At 41.6% G+C, this 21,925-nt stretch overlaps 1 protein-coding gene across 6 annotated transcripts in view; it reads right to left on the bottom strand.

The window, feature by feature from the left end:
* The window catches only part of LOC135200981 (uncharacterized), a 121,785-nt gene that overhangs the window by 62,978 nt on the left and 36,882 nt on the right, over nt 1–21,925 (bottom strand). For 2 of the 6 annotated variants that reach the window (XR_010311417.1, XR_010311418.1), the window contains exons 16-23: nt 19,468–19,629; nt 18,506–18,668; nt 17,682–17,925; nt 16,981–17,101; nt 13,668–16,353; nt 13,144–13,302; nt 12,585–12,677; nt 12,190–12,345 (exon numbers count right to left, since the gene is read on the bottom strand). Coding sequence is in view for 2 of the 6 variants with exons in the window: in XM_064229769.1 (XP_064085839.1) it covers nt 12,190–12,350; nt 12,585–12,677; nt 13,144–13,302; nt 13,668–16,353; nt 16,981–17,101; nt 17,682–17,925; nt 18,506–18,668; nt 19,468–19,629 (3,789 nt within the window). In the remaining 4 variants the exon portion in view is untranslated. Of the gene's footprint in view, nt 1–12,189; nt 12,351–12,584; nt 12,678–13,143; nt 13,303–13,667; nt 16,354–16,980; nt 17,102–17,681; nt 17,926–18,505; nt 18,669–19,467; nt 19,630–21,925 lie in introns of all 6 variants that reach the window. The other 4 variants (XR_010311419.1, XM_064229770.1, XM_064229769.1 and 1 more) reach the window with 3 other exon arrangements.

The raw sequence follows: 21,925 nt of genomic DNA, 5'->3' as shown, positions 1-21,925 counted from the left end.
TAATCTTATAGATACTTACTATCCCGTTCTGGTAGCAAGTCACTTCCGCCTTTTCCTAGGCTTCAGACTAGGCAATAGGCTTATGCCTTCAAGTAAAGGTATTTGGGCTTATCAGAGCGCCCAGAATATTTACAAGACAGCGGAAACAGTAGTGCAACAACTGAGAACCCAAGAGATGAGCCTAGTAATCTCCCAGACGACTGGCTCATCTGAACTATAAACGTCAAGGAATGTCTCAAGGCAACCATAAGTGATAATTTCTGGAATTCCTAGGATTCCAAATCACAAGGAATCCCTACACACTCCGACACCATGGTTTCAGTGTTTAGTAAACAATGGGACCTCAAATCACACAACTTTCGATCCCACCGGGGAAAAAAGAAAGGAAATAGCAAGGCTGCGAGACAATTCCTCAAGGCAGACAAGCATCCCGGAGGAACCAGAAAGAGTTCTAGGTTCACTCCAATTCACGTCAGCAACAGGGACTCTACTGAACGCCAACGGAAGACTATATTCCGGGTTTGGCGGAGTAGAGTGACAGGGAATTACGAGACAGAGTTCCCACATCCCGCACAATTTACAGAGACTCCGTCCATGGACAGAAGTCAAGAATCTGACAAAATCATCACCGGTATGGTTCCCTCTGCCAAGTTTAGTGGTCCATATGGATGCTTCACTAAGCATTTTGGGAGACTACCCCCAATAAGGAAACACTCAGGACACTTGGTTCCTGACGCCCTGCTAGCTTCATAACAGTGTTTGGAAGCCATGACAGTATTCTATTCTTAGTAACTCTCCTTAGAGAGCAGCTTTCAGCCAAGCCACATAATCGGGTCATGATAACAATCTTTTCATTGACAACAAGAAACAGTGGCATCTGTCAGCAACTCACTTGGCAGGAGCAAGAACCTAGTGGCAGATGAACTGTCAAAGACAACTCCGCTACAGTCGGAATAGTCCTTAGACAACAGGTCATTTAGATGGATCAGCCAACAGAATCCAGATCTCCTAGTAGAATTATTGCCACAGAATCTAACCACAAATTACAATATTTCATGTGCCCTCAATCTGGACCCCATGGCCCAGGCCACGGATACCAGATAGGTTGGTACATCTGGCAGAGGGTTTAATTTTTCCCTCCAATAAATCTACTAAGGCAAGTTCTAGGTTAACTCCCATCCTTCTAAAGACGGATTGGGCTGTTAACCCCCAATTGACTCAAGAGCAATTGTGACCCGTAACTAGGGGAATTGGGACTCCGCTTCAGACGGACCCCCAACCCCAGACTGGCACGATTAGTATAACACGGCGGACGCTTCCTCAAGGATTCGGAGGATCCTAACTTTATGGAATTCATGAATTTCACGGCACAAGAAGATGCCAATATGGATTTATTAACACCTTGTTCTTAGAATCAGACAACGGAAGTCTACGGGGAGGTCCGCAACCATGCGGAAACGTTTCAGCAATTATCACGAGATTTGACAGTCCTGACTAATCTCTCCCCTAGTTCCTACGACTCCCATTTATAAGCAGTACGATTCTACAGTAACAAGCTAGCCTTTTTCCTAAAAAGACAATAGTTATGACGATGAATATGAACCTGGCTGTTGCGTTCCTTAGGACCCTGTTTAGAAAGAGCCTACCAGCTAGGGTTATTACCACGACCAAATCTGCTTCAAGGAACTTCTCCAGTTTGGTTCCACATTAACAGATTCATAATTTTAATTTCATCGATTCCAAGAACTTGTGCTAGCTAGAACAAAATCATATTGATTTTCTTCCATCCAGAGAAGTTCTAGTATCTCCAGATCAAATTCTTGGCTAAAATGAGGATCCTCAGAGTAGGTGGGGCCCCTAGAAGATTGCCCCACTTCCACAGGATCTATCCCTATGTCCAGTCAGAACTTGAGATCAATTTTAGACAGAACTTCGAATAAAACTTCAGGTCCTTTATTCATTCGAGAGATGGCGGAACAGTCATTTAAGTGGTTAAAATAACAATTCTATAATTTTAGATAGGCTAACAGGAATCACTTCCACATGTACATGTCCGAGCAGCAGCTCCCTTAATAAGTCACTTCCACCACATGAACTTTGATGACCTTAAAGAAGTATATAAGATGGAATTCAAGTATTTAATCACCACTACCTTAATTCCTTGGAAGCCCTTAAATAATTCAGCAGTGGCAGTGGGGGAATATTGTTTCCCCTAACACAGCCTAGTCATGTTGACATACCTAGTCGTAAAGACCTTGTCCTTCTTTAGCTGTTTTTCTCTCCTAACCGCCTCGCTTAGTCTCTAGCCTTCATCTCAGGGTTTTTCACTTGGATTGCATAATTGAACCATTCTTGTACTGGTTATATTTAACTACTAATCATATACATGTAAAATATATAGTATTACTTGTTGACATAGTAATCACACAGGCCTTACCAATAATTATTGCCGGTAATAGTATAGTATACTTACTGAAGTAAGGACCTAGACTTAAGATATTGTTAAAATCTGTCTAGATTTAAGCAATTTATTAAATAGGGTAGTTTCTCCCTTCCAGTAGTCTTATAAAGAGTATATCCAAGCTTGTGGGAACAATTCTCTGTTACTATTTCACGGAGCGACACAGGTTTAGCCCAGAAAAGGGATTTTGACAAAGGAAAAATCTATTTCTGGGCGAATGACCTGTGTCGCCCAGTGAACCCACCCCTTCCTTCCTCACCCTATAGCCCTAAGCTTGGGTGCTATTTTCAGGAATGGCTATCGAGGCGCTAGTAGTAGCGGTAGTGGGCGGTAGATGGCGCTGGTATGGTGCCTAGTTTGAAAGGGAAATTGACAAAGGAAGAGACTAAATGGCAGAAGATCTCTGGTAGTGGTTTCACTCGCCCCAGATACCATACCGACACCTTAAATAAAGGTGAGCGAGCCAGAATATTCTGGCATTACCATATAGCTTTTTTCTCTGGTATATTTAGCAATATTTATACCTAGAAATGAGTGCTAAAGGAACCATTTCATTGGGCGACACAGGTCATTTGCCCAGAAATAGATTTGTCCTTTGTCAAAATCCCTTTATTATTATAATACTCTTAGTGAGGAACGGCCGCTTGAGTTTCATTCAAGTGGGAAGGAAGGGGGCGAGTGTAGGGGTGGGGACATGGGTACTAGATGTTATGTCTCTGAGCATATAGTCCCCCGGCGCCACGCCGGCTGACGGACATGGCTTCGGGTTGTACATATATAGCTGCGCCGCTCTGTAGTCTCTTTCTCCGGTCTGCCCCTATCTGTGGAATTGGGATAAGAGTCTTACTCCCCTCTCCCCACTCGACAGAGGTAGGCAACTTCAGTTACAGAATACCTTTCCCTGATCCGCCACCTTGGTCCATTCCGCAGGCAATGTTTAGGACAAGGAGAAACGAGACTTCGATTGGGCTAAGCTTGGGGGACTGTGCAGTGGACATCTCCGAACCTTATGGGTACCAACGGATAGTGAATCACCCTCACATCCGCCACCGGAGTGTTGCATTAAACTTGCTATAGCTCAGTTCTCAATCTCGGGAGAGCATGTAGACGTCTACGTTAATGCGTAGCCTTCTGGTCCGGCCAAACATATAGAGTCGAGGTCCTTCCTCTTCCCAGGTCCAGCGGATATCAGATCCCAAGTACCAGACTTACACTGAACCCCAGGAACGAGATCGGGAGCAGGCAGTTGTATCTAAAGATATTTTTTTATTTATTCAGTGAATTGAATTTGTTAGTAAGACTTGAACCATTATCTAGTTTAAGTTGCATGCCCTCACCGGAGGTAGCTCTGGCCTTCCTTGAGGCTGATACTCATTAATAATTCAAATTACAGAAGGTACGCTGCCAGCCGACGGGGTGCTCCGCCTCCCTCGGCGAGACGTACGGGCATGAGGTGTGCCGTTCTCATGCCAACTGCTCGGTGCCATTCGACGGCGAAGAGGGACAACCCACCTACATGGTCTGGCATCCGGAGGCATGCACCGTCTGCTATGAGATGGTGACCCTTCTCGTAGATGAGCGGGTAAGTATCTTGGCTACATTTTCATTATGAAAATTGTGGTAAACTGTGAAGAAAATTGTTTACAAAATGGGTTCCTATGTCTGGAAGGTTAATTTCCTTTTCCTCTCCGACAGACGGCCGAGGAAGTCCGGAAGAACGCTAGGACGGACCTAAGGCGCTGGGTCTCTGGCTATGGGAGGAACGTGCCATCGGGGCATCCCTACCCTTGATGTCAGCCTGGGCTCCCTTCTATTTAAGGGGTCACCCTCGATGTCGGTTCCAGCTCATCTGGCGGCACCCATCATCAACGCCATCCGGGCGGAGACACCTTCTGGAGGACCAGGAGGACTTGATGGCGGATGTGGCAGCCATCAATATCCATACGGAGCCCATGGCCATTGAGGACGAAATAAGTGGGGAGGTAAGTGAGGCAGGTAGTCTCCTTAGTCCTACTCCTTCTTCTTCCTCTTCCTTCCGGGGCTTCTGTAAGCCCGCCCCTACTTGGGATGGTTCACGGTCGGTCCGTCCCAAGGTAAAATCTGTAAGACCGAAATCCCTGCCCAAGGGATCAAAGCCAACTCTGTCAGCGGCGACCGAGTCGTCTCAGGCCCCACGGCCGTCAACTTCTTTTGCCAAGTCGCCTGCTGCCAAGGATTCCCTCCCCCCCAAGGGCTCAAGATCTAAGTCCGCTGAATCCAAGGTGACGGAGTCTGGCATCGACTATGAGCTCCTCCTCACTAGCCTTCTATTGTCGAAGGTTAGGGAGGCAATAGACGAAAGGTTTGAGTCGTTACGACTCGCCTCCGGACCTGAAGTCTCCGGCCAATCAGTATCAGACTTGGTGGCCGAGAGGATCAAACCATTAGAGGACATGATGTCCGGATTTCTCCACTCCGGATCTCTGGCGCTGGGGATGGCGGTGCCGGATGCCTCTAAGCTTTCCCCCTTCCATAAGAATAATCCGTGGCGGTTTGCTATGCATGCCTCATAGTCAGATGGGAAGCTAACAATCGAAGGGTGCGGGACCCGTCCCACTGGAGGACTTTGAGCTCTTCCCCAAAGGTCTCCAGTTTCCCTTCCCCAGGTTTGTCAGACTAGCGGAGCACGTGCTAGTCAGAGTGGACAAGGTCCCAAAGGAGACAGTGATCTTCCCGAGGGACCAAGCCAAAGCTGTTTGGGCGCGCACCCTCACCGAATGGGAATGCGTTAACACTAGGTTGACGCCTCACAAGGGTACATTTACCACGTTTGTGACCCCGGATCAGGTTCCGTCGCCCTGCACCGACAAGGTAGCAGAACTAACTCTGCAAGCTATAGCAGAGGACAAACCCCTCCCGGCACTGAAAAAGACAAAGGCCACCTCTCTTCTCTTTCCCGCAAGTAGGGAGTTTTGGAATGAAGCACTGGCCACGTTTACAGCAGGTAAACTGGACCCAGATTGTGCCTCTACCTTGTTCTCCGACAAGCTGCCTAAGCTTCCAGAGAATTTGATTAAAGCAGAGTATGAGGCAAGAATGAGACTAGTAAGGTCTAGCAATTCCGTCACTTCAGCGGAATTGCTAGCCACAACATACCGGGACGAGCAGGTATTCCAGGTCTTGACAAAAAGTCTGCTACAGACTTTCCAGTCAGACATTTATGACTTTGGAATGGCAAGGAGGACTTGCAGAAAATCCGTCTTGGCGGAGGCTTCCATAAGGCATGAGCCTAATAGATTAATAAAGTCATCAATCTGGGGAGAGAACTTGTTGCCTCAAGCAGAGGTGGACAACGTCTCTCGAGAAGCTTCCAGGGCCAATCAGAGCCTCCGGGTCTGGTGGGGACTTCCCTTCAAGCGGAAGTTTGAGGCCCCCGGACATCAAGCCAGAGCTAAGAGGCCAAGGAGATACAATCCATACAGGCCCTCTCGCCCACAGACGGTTGTTCAGGCGGTTCCGGTGTCACAGGTTGGTAAGCCCTCGACATCGAAGGCTCAGCCACGACAGCAGTTTGTTCTGCTTCAAACTCCGCCGGCCCGGCAACCCTCAACCTCCACAGCCATCATAACCTCCCCAGCCTTTAACCCTGCCTATGAAGCTAGAGAATCATTTCGCAGCTACAACAGGCATGCGGGTAGTAGCAGATCCAGAGTTGGCTCCCGACTACGAGGCGGCTCAAGGGGTAGAGGTTTCCGAGGAGGCAGAGGGTACAAACCTGCAACCAACCAGTGAGAGCCCGCAGGTAGGAGGGAGATTATATCTCTTTCGGGACCATTGGACCTTCAGTCCATGGGCCCTCAGTATAGTCTCCAAGGGCCTGGGATGGAAGTGGAAGGAAGGGCCCCCACCACCAATAAACTTCTTTCAGATCCCAACAGCCGACCTGGTAGAATATGCCAAGGATCTCCTACAAAAGAAGGCCATAAAAAGAGTGATGGGACTAAAATTTCAAGGACGTCTGTTCAGTGTCACAGAAGACTCGGATAAAAGAAGAGTGATTCTGGACTTGTCGAGGGTCAATTCATACATTCTTTGCGACAAGTTCTGCATGCTGATGGTCTCGCAGCTGCGGACCTTACTTCCCAGTGGGGCTGTCACCACCTCTATAGATCTTACAGACGCTTATTATCATGTCCCGATAGCAAGGAACTTCTCTCCATACCTAGGCTTCAGGCTAGGTAACAAGGCTTACTCATTTAGAGTCATGCCGTTCGGGCTCAACATTGCGCCCAGGATATTCACCAAGCTAGGAGAGACGATAATCCAAGAACTAAGAACCAAAGGGATTATGTTAGTAGCCTACCTAGACGACTGGCTCATTTGGGCAGCCAGCGTCGAGGAATGCCGCAAATCAACAGCCAAAGTAATAGAATTCTTGGAGTTTCTGGGCTTCCAGATAAACAAGGAAAAATCTCGGCTGGATCCGGCTTCCCACTTTCAAGGGTTGGGAATCTAATGGGACCTAATAAAACACAAGCTATCTCTTCCACCCAGGAAGGCCAAGCAGATAGCATTGGCTACCAAACAGTTCCTCAAGAACAAAAAGGCGTCTTGGCGTACCCAAGAGAGAATTCTCAGTTCACTGCAGTTTGCATCAATAACAGACGTCCTATTAAAAGCCAGATTGAAGGATATCAATCGAGTCTGGAGGAAGAGAGCCAACATCAATCTCAGAGACAAAATTTCAGTAATCCCACCTATTTTAACAAAGAGGCTTCGCCCATGGACGAAGCACAGGAATCTGGCCAAGGCAGTACCACTGCAATTCCCTCCGCCATCTTTGACAATTCATACAGACGTGTCACTGAGTGGCTGGGGAGGATATTCACAATACAAGAAGGTTCAGGGGATATGGTCGGATACGTTCCGCCAGTTCCACATCAATGTTCTGGAAGCTACGGCAGTTTTCCTGACCTTAAAGTGACTAACTCCGGCCAGGAACAGTCATGTGAGAATAGTCTCGGACACTCTAGTGGTGGTACGTTGCAGGTCAAGCAAACTAAATCATGTGCTGATTGCAATATTCTCTCTAGTGGCGAAGAATCATTGGCACCTGTCAGCAACCCACCTGGCAGGAGTCAAGAATGTGATTGTGGACGCACTTTCCAGGACAACTCCGCTAGAGTCGGAGTGGTCTCTGGACAAGAATTCATTCCAGTGGATTTGCAATCAAATCCCGGACCTTCAAGTAGACCTATTCGCCACAGAATCCAACCACAAACTACCATGTTATGTGGCTCCCAACCTGGACCCTCTAGCCTATGCCACAGATGCGATGACCATAGATTGGAACAACTGGCAGAAGATTTATCTATTCCCACCGGTAAATCTTCTGATGAAGGTCCTGCACAAGCTACGATCTTTCACAGGACAGGTAGCATTAGTGGCACCCAATTGGCCGAAGAGCAACTGGTTTCCGCTTCTTCTAGAATTGAAGCTCCGACCCAAACGGATCCCTCGCCTGGAACTGACACAGATAGTACAAACTCAAACTGTGTCAGCTTCCTCAAGAATTCTGAATGCCCTAACTTTATGGACTTCATGAAGTTTGCAGCCCAAAAGGACGAGAGAATCGATCCACTTAACATTGTATTTATAGAATCAGATAAAAGAGAATCAGCACTCAGGCAATATGATTCGGCAGTCAAAAAATTGGCCAAATTCCTAAAGGAATCAGATGCTCATAAAATGACCACGAACCTGGCAATTTCGTTCTTTAGAACTCTCTTTGAGAAAGGCCTAGCCGCCAGTACCATTACGACAATCAAGTCGGCCTTGAAGAAAATTTTTCAGGTTGGCTTTAGTATTAACTTGTCAGACGCATACTTCTCCTCCATTCCAAGAGCATGTGCCCGCCTGAGACAAACTGACCGCCCACATATGGTCACTTGGTTCTTGAATGATGTACTCAAATTAGACTCAGATACCAATAACGAGTCATGCTCATATATAACCCTACTAAGGAAAACTTTATTCCTAATGGCTATGGCCTCAGGTGCCAGAATATCTGAACTCTTGGCTCTCTCAAGGAATCCAGACCATATAGAATTCCTCCCGTCAGGGAAAGTACTACTATCCCCAGACCCGAGGTTCCTGGCTAAGAATGAGGACCCACAAAATAGATGGGCTCCATGGAAGATCATCCCTTTGACACAGGACACATCACTGTGCCCTGTCGCTACCCTTAGATCTTTCTTAGCCAGAACTTCCGCAACATCTTCAGGTCCCCTTTTCATTAGAGAGAAAGGTGGCACGGTTTCTCTTAAAGGTATTAGACAACAAAAACTCCACTTCATTAAACAAGCCAACCTGGATTCAGCCCCTCATGTTCATGATATCCGAGCAGTTGCTACCTCTATTAATTATTTTCAAAATGATATTGTTATGATACAATAAAGTTTTATACATACTTACCTGGCAGATATATACTTAGCTATTTGACTCCGTCGTCCGACAGAAATTCGAATTTCGCGCACACGCTACCGGTAGGTCAGGTGATCTACTTACCTGCCGCTGGGTGGCAGGACTAGGAACCATTCCCATGTTCTATCATATTTTTTCTATACCGCCTGTCTCCTGAGGGGAGGTAGGGTGGGTATAATTTTGTATATATCTGCCAGGTAAGTATGTATAAAACTTTATTGTATCATAACAATATCATTTTTATACATTCAAGACGTTACCTGTCAGATATATACTTAGCTGTTCACACCATTGGAGGTGGGAACAGAGACAGCTAAATATAGAATCAAACAGGAATCACAAACTATCGTTGTAGGTAATAAATAAATAAAACCTTGGTTCCTACCTGTTTAAAGACTGAAGGACTTCACGAATACAATCCAGGAGTCTAGTCAGTCTCAAGAGCCTCAGCGAGATATTGATCTATGGCTAAGAGTTCTTGTGGTTCTGCCAAAGGGGTCTTACCTGCTTACTTGTTGGCAAGATCCTGGAAGGACTATGTCAATGGTGCTTATCCACTTACTTGACAAGACCTATACAAGGAGCACAACATCGATCCCGATCACCTCAACCTATCCATGTTAGTTCTAAGATTGCAAGAAGTTATCCCCTAACTTCTTGCTAACAACCACAAACTCGAATCACAAACATTCGTACACTAAAGTACAAAAATGAAAATAAATTTAAAAAAATTTTTTTTGTACAATCTAGCCAGTAAGACGTCTCTTGATTCCCCACTGATCCAAGCTAGGACGCCCGTGCGCCACCAAGCATACTAATCAGCAGAAAAACCAACAACTCGTCTCACAAGGTAGATCTATGTACTATCAAAAATTAGAACAATTACAAATTTTTCTAAGGATCGTTATGTGTTCCCAGCCCCAGCACTGTATCGGCTGATACAAAAGGACCCAGAGAGAAACACTTTTCATATGTTACTTTAACGTCCTTAAGGTAGTGCGATGCGAACACTGAATTACACATCCAGTAAGTCGCATCCACAATGTCTTTTAAAGACATATTCTTCTTAAAAGCTAATGAAGTGGCCACCGCTCTAACCTCATGAGCCTTCACTCGGAGAGTCCTGAAAGAGTCGTCAGTGCAGTTATTATGAGCATCCGTAATAATGCTCCTAACAAAAAATGCTAATGCATTTTTTGACATGGGTCTACTAGGATCCCAAACTGCGCACCACAGGCTTTGTTTACATCCGTTGAGTTCATTCTTCTTCTTTAAATAGAACTTCAGAGCTCTAACCGGACATAAAGATCTTTCTAATTCTTCTCCTACTAGATTTGAAAGTCCTTTAACTTCAAAACTCTTTGGCCAGGGTTTTGAAGGGTTCTCGTTCTTGGCCAGAAACAGAGTCTGGAAAGAACAAATTGCCTCATCACTCTTAAATCCTACTTGAGAATCTAGAGCGTGTATTTCACTAATTCTCTTCGCAGTCGCTAACGACAACAAGAAAATACATTTTCTCGTTAGATCTCTAAACGACGCGTTGAGAGGAGGTTCAAATCTACTTGATGATAGAAATTTCAAAACCACATCTAAGTTCCAGTTCAGAGTACGAGGAGAAAAGGTTTTAGAGGTTTCAAAAGATCTAATAAGGTCGTGGAGATCTTTATTTTCTGCTATTTTCAAACCTCTGTTTCGAAACACGGCAGAAAGCATACTCCGATAACCTTTAATGGTAGAAACTGATAATTTTGATTCTTCCCTAAGGAAAATCAAGAAATCTGCAATGTTGGTCACAGAGGTATCGGAGGAGGACAGTTTATTCTTCTTACACCATATTCTAAAAACATCCCATTTTGATTGGTAGACCCGAATAGTTGAAGATCTCCGGGCCCTAGCAATTGCTTTTGAAGCTTTGCTTGAAAAGCCTCTCGCTCTGACAAGTCTTTCGATAGTCGAAAGGCAGTCAGAGCGAGAGCGGGGAGGTTTTGATGGTACCTCTCGAAATGGGGTTGTTTGAGAAGATCTCTCCTGTGTGGAAGAGATCTTGGGAAGTCCACCGTCCATTCCTGTACCTCTGTGAACCAATCTTGAGACGGCCAAAAGGGAGCGATGAGTGTTAGTCTCGTCCCTCTTGAAGCCGCAAATTTTCTTAAAACCACTCCTAACATTTTGAAGGGGGGAAAGGCGTAGGCATCTAGGCCTGACCAGTCCAGCAGCATGGCATCCACCGCTATCGCTCTCGGATCTTCCACTAAGGAGCAAAAGTTCTCTATCCTTCTGGATATCAGGGTAGGTGGCAAATAGGTCTATATGCGGACTGCCCCACAGGGACCACAGAGCTTGACACACCTGAATGTGAAGGGTCCATTCTGTGGGGAGAACTTGGTTTAACCTGCTTAGCCTGTCTGCTCTGATGTTCTTCTCTCCTTTCATGAATCTTGTGAGGAGAGTCACCTTCTTTTCTTTTGTCCAATACAACAGCTCTTTTGTTATCTGGAACAGAGAAAGAGAGTGAGTTCCCCCTTGTTTCTTTATATAGGCCAACGCTGTGGTGTTGTCCGAGTTGACCTGTACCACTTGACCTAAAACTTCTGTCTCGAAGGCTTTTAGGGCTAGAAGAACGGCATAAAGTTCTTTGGAGTTTATATGCCAGTCTCTAAGTATATATCTGACAGGTAAGTTGAATGTATAAAATTTAAATTTAAAGGAACCTTAGGTTTCATTAACTCCTTCCTTATAAAAACTACTTAGTATCTAGTAAGCTTGGATAGGAATTCTCTGATACCTTTTCACCGGCGAACACAGGTCAAACCCAGAAAACGGATTTTGACAAAGGAAAAATCTATTTCTGGGGGAAGACCATTGTCGCCCGGTGAACCCAGCCCTTCTAATTAATTTCCCCACCCTTACACCAATCCAAGCCAGGGTGTCTAAATCCAGGAATGCAGATGGCGCTCGGGTCAGGTAGAAGTAGCAGTGGCGAGGGGGAGGAAGTGGCCTTTGGGACGGCTCTCTCTATGAGAAGGGTTTTGGAAAGGAATCCTCTAATTGGCAGAGGACCTGTGAATAGTGGCTTCCACTCGCCTTGTACTTTAAACCCTTAGGGTGCTCGCACGAGGGTAGTAACCTCAGCATACCATGCTAGCTTTTTTCTCTGGTATATTTAGGATCTATTTATACTAGAAAAGTCAGCTACAGCAACTTTTCACCGGGTGACACAGGTCTTCCCCCAGAAATGGATTTTTCCTTTGTCAAAATCCCTTTACCAAGTTATGGATGTTTTGCTCCTTTGCGCCAGGGTCTAGCATCCACGATGCTATTTTCGGATCTTCAAAATTTGGCGTCCACAGCTCGATTCCTGCTGCAACAATCAGTTTCACAAAAGTCTTGACATCCCAGGTGCATACAATACTGCTCTTGTTCTGTGCTGATAACAGATTTGCAACACTTCAATGTAAATGACAGGAATATTATGGTTAAATATTTGGTGGATTAATGCTATGAAAGTACTGTATCACCTGACAGACCTGAAGCACTGCTGATATCAGATTAAAACTTTCAATTAAGAAGTATAGGTTGCATAGCTAAAAAATAGGTTTTAATTCATCAAGACCTATATGACCAAAAAATCCATAAAACAAAAGTATGGGCAATAGCTCACCATTGGCAAAAGCCTCTTTTACCATAGCAATCCTTTTCTCATAAGACACATTTTCACAAATTGGTGGTGTTGGAAAACTGCAACTGATTGCCTCTGCAATAAGAAAGTTTTTCTGAAGGCTAACCTCATATTATGATGACCTATCCATCAATGCCTAAATCTCTTGGTATTTCAGTAGTATATAAACATTCTGGTAGCTATTAGTGAGAGAATAAAACCAGTAGTGGTAAGTTTACACATGCTATGCTCATTGGCTAAGAGACTGAACACATGACTATTGTTGTGGAAAGGGCTACAAGAACTCAAGTTCCTGACAAGAAACTGGAAAGGTACCCATGATGAATTTATACTCAAGTGAACGAAAAATATGCAACAAAATTAATTATATACGCTGCTGGCATTAAAACATACTACCTATACATAAAGTAAAACAGTCAATAACAGTTACATACTATCAATCTGAACATTGCAATCTACATTATCATCTACTTTTGATATATAACTGCATACAAATATAAAACAACATACGTACAAAAGTATCTCTAAATATCAAGAATACCTTCCTGAGTGGTTTTGAAATTAATATAGTAAGCATCCTGTCCTCCCCAGCACACTGCCATCCCAACAATAAAGAGACTGGAATTTTCGACAACAAGCCCTGCTACTTCTTGGCTTCGACTGCCTCTGGGAGTTCTACTGTGTCCCGTTATACGCCAACCTGAAAATTATACAAAGAATTGAGAGTCCTCTTGTTCTTAAAATAAATACACATTATAAATAACTTTTATATGCCATAAATACCCTTCCAATGAATGTAAATGGCTGAGTCACATTACGTATACATAGTAAGATTGAGCAATGTATTCAACACTCAAATTTTCAATAATGAAGCAACAATGAAGATTTTCTGGCTCATTTTAATATATTACTAATGCCTAACATACAAACTAAAAACATAAAAGTAAAAATTCCTTTTTATGCTCTCCACTCATCAAAACAAATTAGCAAAGCTCCTGATTTTAGCTAAATTATCTTCCTGATTCATATGAACAACTAGAAAAAATGTTTGTTGGACAGACTTACCAATTCCACCTTTTTTAGGATGAGATGTTGGTTTCTCACATGCCAGCGAAAGCGAAAACCTCTTCTGCTCTTTCCATTCGTTTGCAAAGCAGTCAAACAACTGAGCATCACCAACAACATCAATTATGCAAAATGAGTTTGAAGTGACATTTGAAATATCCGAACTTGCAGTTTGATCATCATTAATAGCTGAGGATGTAGAGGGTTCATATTTGCTTTTTGTTTCATATACTGAAGTTCCTTTCTTACAATCAATAGCAGTTAGTTCCCCTTTGGGTTGATGATTATTTTGCTTTGATAATCCACTTGTTGTGGTCTGCAAACACAGGTCTGACTGACTAAGCAGTGCACTAGAAGAAAACAAATCATCTGATAGCCTATTTTTTCTTGAAGTAGCTACCATGTCATCCTCAACATTTAAAAGCTTTAATGTCTCTGTTTTCATTGTATTTTCAGTTTTATCATCATCTTTTGTGCTACACTTTTCTCCTTCACTTGTTGATCTATCCTCTACATCAAAAATACTACTAGAAGAGATGTTGAGGTAAGTGTCAAACGCCCTGTCCAAAAAGGAATCTGAGAGACTATCATTTCCTGCATTGATTTTTTCACAATCTGAATCCTGTAAGTCACAAATGCTTTGGCCCAATTCTAGAGGTATCAAACCATCAATATCCATGTCACCTGAAGGTAATCTTTCTCTTGGCTTAGTTGAGTCATTCTTCTTCAAAGGACTGCCCTGACCTTCAGTAATTTCAGTATCAGAACCATGAGAACTCAAAATTTCTCTTCCATTTACTTTATCCCTGTGACCATCATCCTCTAGAGGGCTTAGATCAAGTTCCCACCCAAGATCTTCCTCACAAGCGTGATATTTTGGTAACAGACACGGGTTAACCTTTTTATGGTCTTCAACACATTCCTGATTGAACATCTCAGTTAAGGATGAACCTCCTAAATCATCTATAGGTCTAAGCTGCTGAGTCTTTTTCCTTATTTCTGAATCAAGGAGTGCTTCATAGCTTCTTTTACTGCACGCAATATCAAAACAAGATTCATTACATTGTTTCTCATCTTTCGAGAGGTCAAATCTACATGATTCCGTGTCAAAGTCCTGGGAATTCATGGTCATCAAAAAGGCTTCTTTCTGAGACTCTGAAAGAAAATCTATGCCATCTGGCTGACAGGATCCTTCACCTACTTTTTCAAAACTAGAGTCTTTAAATAAATCACGCTCTCTGTCCCGCTTTTCTTTCACAGCAGAGTCAATCTTCTGTTTACTGTGGCTATTGCTTCTCTCAGTCCCTTCAAAGCTCAAATCTTCATTTGAATTCACAACAGAAAGATGGTTGCGTCCCTGGAATGATGTCACTCTCAATAACCTTTCATCACTATCTGTAATTGGAGTTGAACTTGAATTAATAATTTTTGCTTTTTTAAATGTCCTCTCTGAATCTTCAGTATAAGAAAGTTCATGAATCTTTTTGGTAATGTGACTTTTTTGGTTTGTTGATGCTGAAGAATTAGTATTTTGGTTGTTTCCAATCTCAATAATACATTCTTGATCATCAGTAATTCTTGTATCTGGAGGATACTTTTTGTCTTGATTGAGCAAATTATCATTGTTATTACTGGACTGCTCACATTTTACAATCTGAAATATTTTTTTTGCTTTAGCTTTGCGTGTACGGGAAAACACATCTATTTTATCATCTTGAGACTCTGATACGTAAAATGATGTTGGTCTGACATCCTTTTCAGCAAACTCATCATCAGTTTTTAAATTATTTCTCCCAAACAAAATCCCTCTTGCAGTAATTTTAGCCACAGTGTTATTACTGTCTTCTACTTGATTATTCAAAGACTTGTTCACTTCTGCACAATGCTGAATTTCGGCCTGAACTTCATTTTTTTCTGGGGGCTTTGCATTCTCTTTCTGACTGTCTTTTCTGCTCATTTGTTTTGACTGGTTTTCTTTCCAGTGTCTATTCTTTGGCTTGCCCTTTGCATCCTTTCTTTCCTTTTCATTTGACCTGAAGTTGAACTCTTTTGAATCAGAATTTACTTCATGTAGCACATATTCATGACCTTGAAAGTTATCTACATCAACTTTCTCAGCATTTGAAAAGCCATTGGCATGAGGTTTCTGGAAAATTGATTTTTCATTTGGAAGCAGCTGAGTAGGAGTCCTTTGATTACTATTGGAAACTTCTTTTGTAGTCTCTCCACTCTTGACATTATGAAGATTTTCCTTACCATCCTCTGAGGCATGAATTTCTGCATAATTTGTACGAGTCACAACCTCTTTCGATTCCAATGCTAACTGGGTGCTTTCTTTAGCTTCAGGAGCATTTTGTTTTACTTTTTCAACCTCTGTACCTGACGTCATTAATCTAGATTTTTTGTGTAAGCTGGTGATAGTTTGAGGGCTGCTCCTGCTTCTCTTTCTATGCAAAGGTGTCATGGCAGATGCAACTGTCCTATTTAATAACATTGGAGATATAACATTTATCCCAGCTGCACTTTCAGCTTGCAATAGAGGATTGGGAGGAGAATATTTCCTTCTTGCACTAGAACTTCTTCGTTTAGATGAGCTGGATCCTTTGCGAGGCCTTGGGCAACGATTTGGAGTAGTAATTACTTTTTGCCTTTGAGTCCAATCGATGGAAGAAAGACCCAATTCTTTCTGCAAAAAACATTTTCAATCAATTTTCTTTTCATAAAAGTAAACATGAAACTATAAATATTAAATAGAAGTACTGCATAGAAGTTACACAGTTTTCAAACAGAACTCATGACAACTTTTGAATTTAGACGTTTTACAACGCAACTTTACAAGGCTGCAATGCAGAATTATATAGAAAAATTTTGTGCATTTAAAATAGTTCAAAAGCTTCAGTTCTATGTAAAAAGATAGAAAGAAAATAGCAGTCACCTGGCATTGTATACAAGCTCAAGCATATACCACAGTCTAAAGTAGTTGGAAATTTCATTATTCATCCATCTATGATAGCATTCATTACAGCATGAAATCCACACTTTTTAGCAAATTGTAATGCATCATCATCATTATTATTACTAATATTATTATTCATAACATGAACTATTCATAAGGAACAAGCTCACAGGGGCTAATGACTTGAAATTCAAGCTTCCAACAAATATGGTGTTCATCTAAAAATTAACAGAAGGTTATGAGAAATAATTCTACTTTTTAGTCTTTTTCTCAGTAATTTATTTCTTTCTCACTCATATGCACTTAGATGTTAAGTGAATAACTATTGCCAACTGGATAAAAAACATCACGACTCACCTGAACCAGCTGCCGAGCTTCTTCTACAATAAGAGCAGCAATTTGATCTTCTGTAAGGGGCCGATTTGAGGACAACCAGATAGTTCCTCCAGATTTGGACTCCTTTTCCTCCATCTTATTACTGAGGAGGAAAGAAAAAATACAAAGATAAACTATAAAGGTCCCTGAAACTGAATTGAACACCAAGTCTATTTGTAGATCATGAATATTAATGATGGGATTATGGCAGGGCATGAAAAAATAATAAATGGTACATAACAAACAAGAAATACTGTGATAATCCTGGGAAGTGGAGCAGCAGAACCCACTTCAAAGGAGTCGCACCAAGGAGTTATGCCTTCTTTCATTTCTGGGACAGTGGAGCAAGGGCAGGGCATGCACAGAACTTTAACATTTGTGAGGCTATTCTATGATGAGTGAGTTTGCAGTATAAGTGTTTTATTGTTAAGAAATTATGTTTATTGTTAATGCAAAAGGAAATTTGCAGACCAAAATTTGCTTACAACTGTTACAGACCACTGCACATGAAACAATCTCATCTACATACCATAACCTCCATATACTGAACCTCTTCAATCATACAGCTGGTCTTGACAAAGTAACACAACTTACAAAAGCTGTATTGTTCTCAATGATATAGCCAGAGCTAAAATTGAAGTGATCCTTCACAATTCACTCATAAAACTGTTCTGCCCTTTTACCTTTGAAATGGAGTAGCTGCATGTAAAATGTTTTCCACATCTTCCTTTGATGAATGGGCCACCTGGTTCACAGTTTCTAATCCTGCATTATATAAATATCTTGCTCGTTGACCATTAATGGAAGAAAGCCTCACCAAGTCACACAATTCTCGCTGAATACCGAAGTGCAGTCTGTCATGAAACTGGGACACTAATAATTCAAGATTGTGCCAACCTAAACGATTACAGAACACAGTCACCATTCCTGAGAGAAAAAAATTATATGTACCACAAAACATTGGATGTTTTATGCATTGTAGTATAGTATTTACATTAGAATAATACAATAGATGATGATTATAATTAATTTTCCTCTATGCCTTTTTCCTTGATTTTCTGGACCTTCGTACTCATCTCTATCCTGCTTCATCCATACAAACTAGTTTTCTGACTGACTGTTCCTCATTCCAACCCTGATAAATTTCAATTTCTATGGATTTCTGTTTGTTTTAATTCACCATCAGATCAGGAATTGAATAAAGGCATCTATTATGCTAAATACTTAGTATGTTCACAAAGGTGCTTGAAGTAATAGCCTGATAAGTGGCTGTGAGATCAATCAGTCAGGCAGTGTAACCATCACATGTTTTTATGAAGAGTATAAATCTGGAACTGGGTTAGCTACCAAAGCCATCAAAGTAAAGGTACTGCAAAAAATGTAAAAATTTCTCATATATTCCAATTTCAAGACAGAGCAGTAATGGAGGATAGATTATTAAGTTACTCATATGCAATGTAAAGACTATGTGATGGTTTGAAACATTTTTTTGGCATTTTAAACTAACCTGCAAATGTTGCAGCTGACTGCTGAAGAGATTGCAGCATACCCCTAGTGGCAGCATATTTCTGAGCAACCACATTCAGGGGAACCTCTTGAACAAGTTCATGGAGAGCCAGTGCTGTGTAGAACCTCTGATGTACAGCTAGCAGTTTTGCCTGACGCCGAACCTACGACAGTAAAAAAATCAAATGAATCAATTTTATTCTTTTTTACTCTAAAAACTTATAATTCTTCACAAAAAGTATAACTTTTCTCCTTCTATGATAGGACGACCTTATTTTATGTATGTATAGTCTCCACAGGGTCACCCGTTACACTCTCTGGCACTTCCTTTAAAAACAATATATCATTACAGTATAATAATCACTGGCAAACCACTAGTACTACTCTCTTTTTACGATCCATCTTTACTTTTTCTTCCCTTTGATAATTTCCATCTTTTCTCCAAAAAAATAAAAAACCTGACTGGCATGAAAGTAGACAATTAGCAACCTTAGTTGTTATCAGAGCATACAATCAAGCAATCAGTTCAACTGTTTAAGTCTGTTTCCTGTTTTGTTTGCAAAGTTTAGTCCGTTGTTTGAATTGCTGATTAGTCATTATAACTAAACCTTGGTAACCTGTGTTGTGAATCACTAAGCCTTGACTTAGCCTCCTACAATTTCATGGATACAGTGAGATCTATGTCAAAACCAGTTTCCAAACATTTGAGATCTCAAAATTTCCTTATAATAACACATGAATTTGGCAATTCAATCTGCAATATATTTATTTCTATATGTAATATATAATTGAAAAATAAGTAATCAATAAAAAGATATCAAGTTCCTACTAGCATATAACAGTCATAATAGGTATGATGAAATTACTAAGATTATTAGGACAGAGCATGAAAAATTAATTAGCTTCAGTTGTCAAGACTCTATAAACTTTGTAATATTTCTCAACCTAAAATAATGAATTTACCTTTCTGTTGATGGTGCCTTTCATTGCTCTCACAATGAAGCTCTCTTCTACTCCTACCAAGTCTGCAACACGTTTCATGTCGTCTGAGAGACTTTCCCATATGCTTAAGAAAGTCAGCCAATCCATATTTGGCCAAGCTGAACTCACATACACAGGCGTTACCTGTTGAACATAAAAAAAAAAATGATATTGTTATGATACAATAAAGTTTGTTTATACTTACCTGGCAGATATATATATAGCTGTATTTTCTGAAGTCCGACAGAATTTCAAAAACTTCCGGCACACGCAGTGGTCGGCCAGGTGGTTAGTACCCATTCCCGCCGCTGGGAGGCGGGTATCAGGAACCATTCCCATTTTCTATTCAAATAATTTTTATTTCCACTGTCCCCTGAGGGGAGGTGGGTGGGTACTTGATTATATATATCTGCCAGGTAAGTATGAACAAACTTTATTGTATCATAACTGTATCATTTTGTTCATGAAACTTACCTGTCAGATATATATATAGCTGAATCCCACCGTTGGAGGCGGGAAGGGACAGAATAGAAGGATTTTGGGAAACAAATGCATGCAGATGATTTACATCTTGGTTCCACCTGTTAGCATAGCTGACTTCGTGATTACTGTCACCCAAGTCTGCTTCTGCTTTACTAGAGTTGCCAGCGAGGTAGAGACCTATATATAGCTGGTGCACTCCAGATGATCTGTCAACTGGGGCATGACCACAATGTGACTAGACCATATTGACCATACCATGAGGGCTAAGAAGTAAAAGAAATATATATATATATATATATATATATATCTATATATCTATATATATATATATTATATATATAGATATACAGTGGTCCCCCCGTATTCGCGGGGGATGCGTACCAGACCCCCCCGTGAATAGTTAGAACCCGCGAATGTTTGGAACCCCTATGAAAATGCTAAAAACAGCCTATTTTGTTAGTTAAAACTCAAGAAAAACCCACTAAAAATGTTCATACTTGTAATAGTTTTATCACAAAAGTGCATTTTATGATGAAATTCATCAAAAAAACCAGGAATTTGTGGATATTTATCATAAAAAAAGAAAAAAATACCGCAAAAATGCGCGAAATTTTTTTCCGCGAATGATGCAGGGAAACGTTCCCCAGAGAAAACATCCGCCCGAATGTGTGAGTCCGCGAATCTGGAGAACGCGAATACGGGGGTCCTCCACTGTATATATATATATATATATATATATATATATATATATATATATATATATATATATATCTATATATATCTATATATATATCTATATATATATCTATATATATCTATATATATATATATATATATATATATATATATATATAATATATATATATATATATATATATATATATATATATATATATATAATATCACCACCTGACCAACCTAGCCAAAGTTAAGGTGTTTAACTAAGGCTTAAGAGTTAAGAAGTCGCCCTTGGCGGCGACTCAACAACTAAATTAAGAGCTCTTCCTAACCATTTTCAACAGGATAGGATGAGTGGTACTTCTTGCCCCCAAGATTGTGTCTGCAGACACGTATGGCCCTAGCGAGCAGCAGATCTCATATGCCATCTTCACATCCCGCAGGGAGTGTGAAGTGAACACAGAGTTGCTTCGCTAAAACATGGTACTCAGGATGCTGCTGAGTGCCATGCTTTGTTGAAATGCTTCCGAGGCCGCGCCCTCACCTCTTGAGCATTCAGATCAAAAGATTTCAAATCTTTGTGCAAACACAATGAAGGAGCCTTTTTGAAAGAACTCCTTAACACTAAAGCCAGGGTGTTCTTCGATATGGGCAAGTCTGGTCTTTTTCGGAACACTGCAGATTGCCCGAAGGACTTCGACTTTCTTGAGTTTTATGTAGATAAAACTTGAGAGACCTGACAGGGCACAGGACTCTCTCTGGCTCCTGCCCAATAACTTGTGCCATCCTTGATTCCAAGCTCCTGGCCCAAGGACAAGACGGGTTTCCATTCTTAGGCCACAACGGAAGGCTTAGAGAACACACCGCATTGTGTTCTCTAAAGCCAAAACTTCTGACGATGGCTTAAAACCTCACTAACCTTCTTTGTCGTATCTAGGGTGATTAGAAGATAGGCCTTTCTGATCACGTGCAAGAAGTTAACAGGTAGTAGAGGTTCGAATGCTTTGACATCAAGAACTTCAGACTACGTCTAAGCTCCAAATTGAAAGCTTCGATCTGGACATGCACAGTCAGTCCGTCTGTACTAAAGTCAGGTGACCGACCAGTTGACCAGTCAGACGAATCAAGGACAGCAAGGCTGTACCCTGAAGACCATAAGGTACTATTCTTCGCTGAAGGATGAGTGTCTGGACTGCCTGGGCGATTCAAGCTAAGCAAACCTTGGGGGGTGTATCAACGCAACCCAACGTCGTCAGCGAATCAACTCATGAGCAACTCC

This window comes from Macrobrachium nipponense, chromosome 27, assembly GCF_015104395.2.
Source record: "Macrobrachium nipponense isolate FS-2020 chromosome 27, ASM1510439v2, whole genome shotgun sequence".
Lineage (NCBI taxonomy): Eukaryota > Metazoa > Arthropoda > Malacostraca > Decapoda > Palaemonidae > Macrobrachium > Macrobrachium nipponense.
Note: the sequence above shows the minus strand (reverse complement) of the source record. Positions and strands in the feature narration are given on the sequence as shown.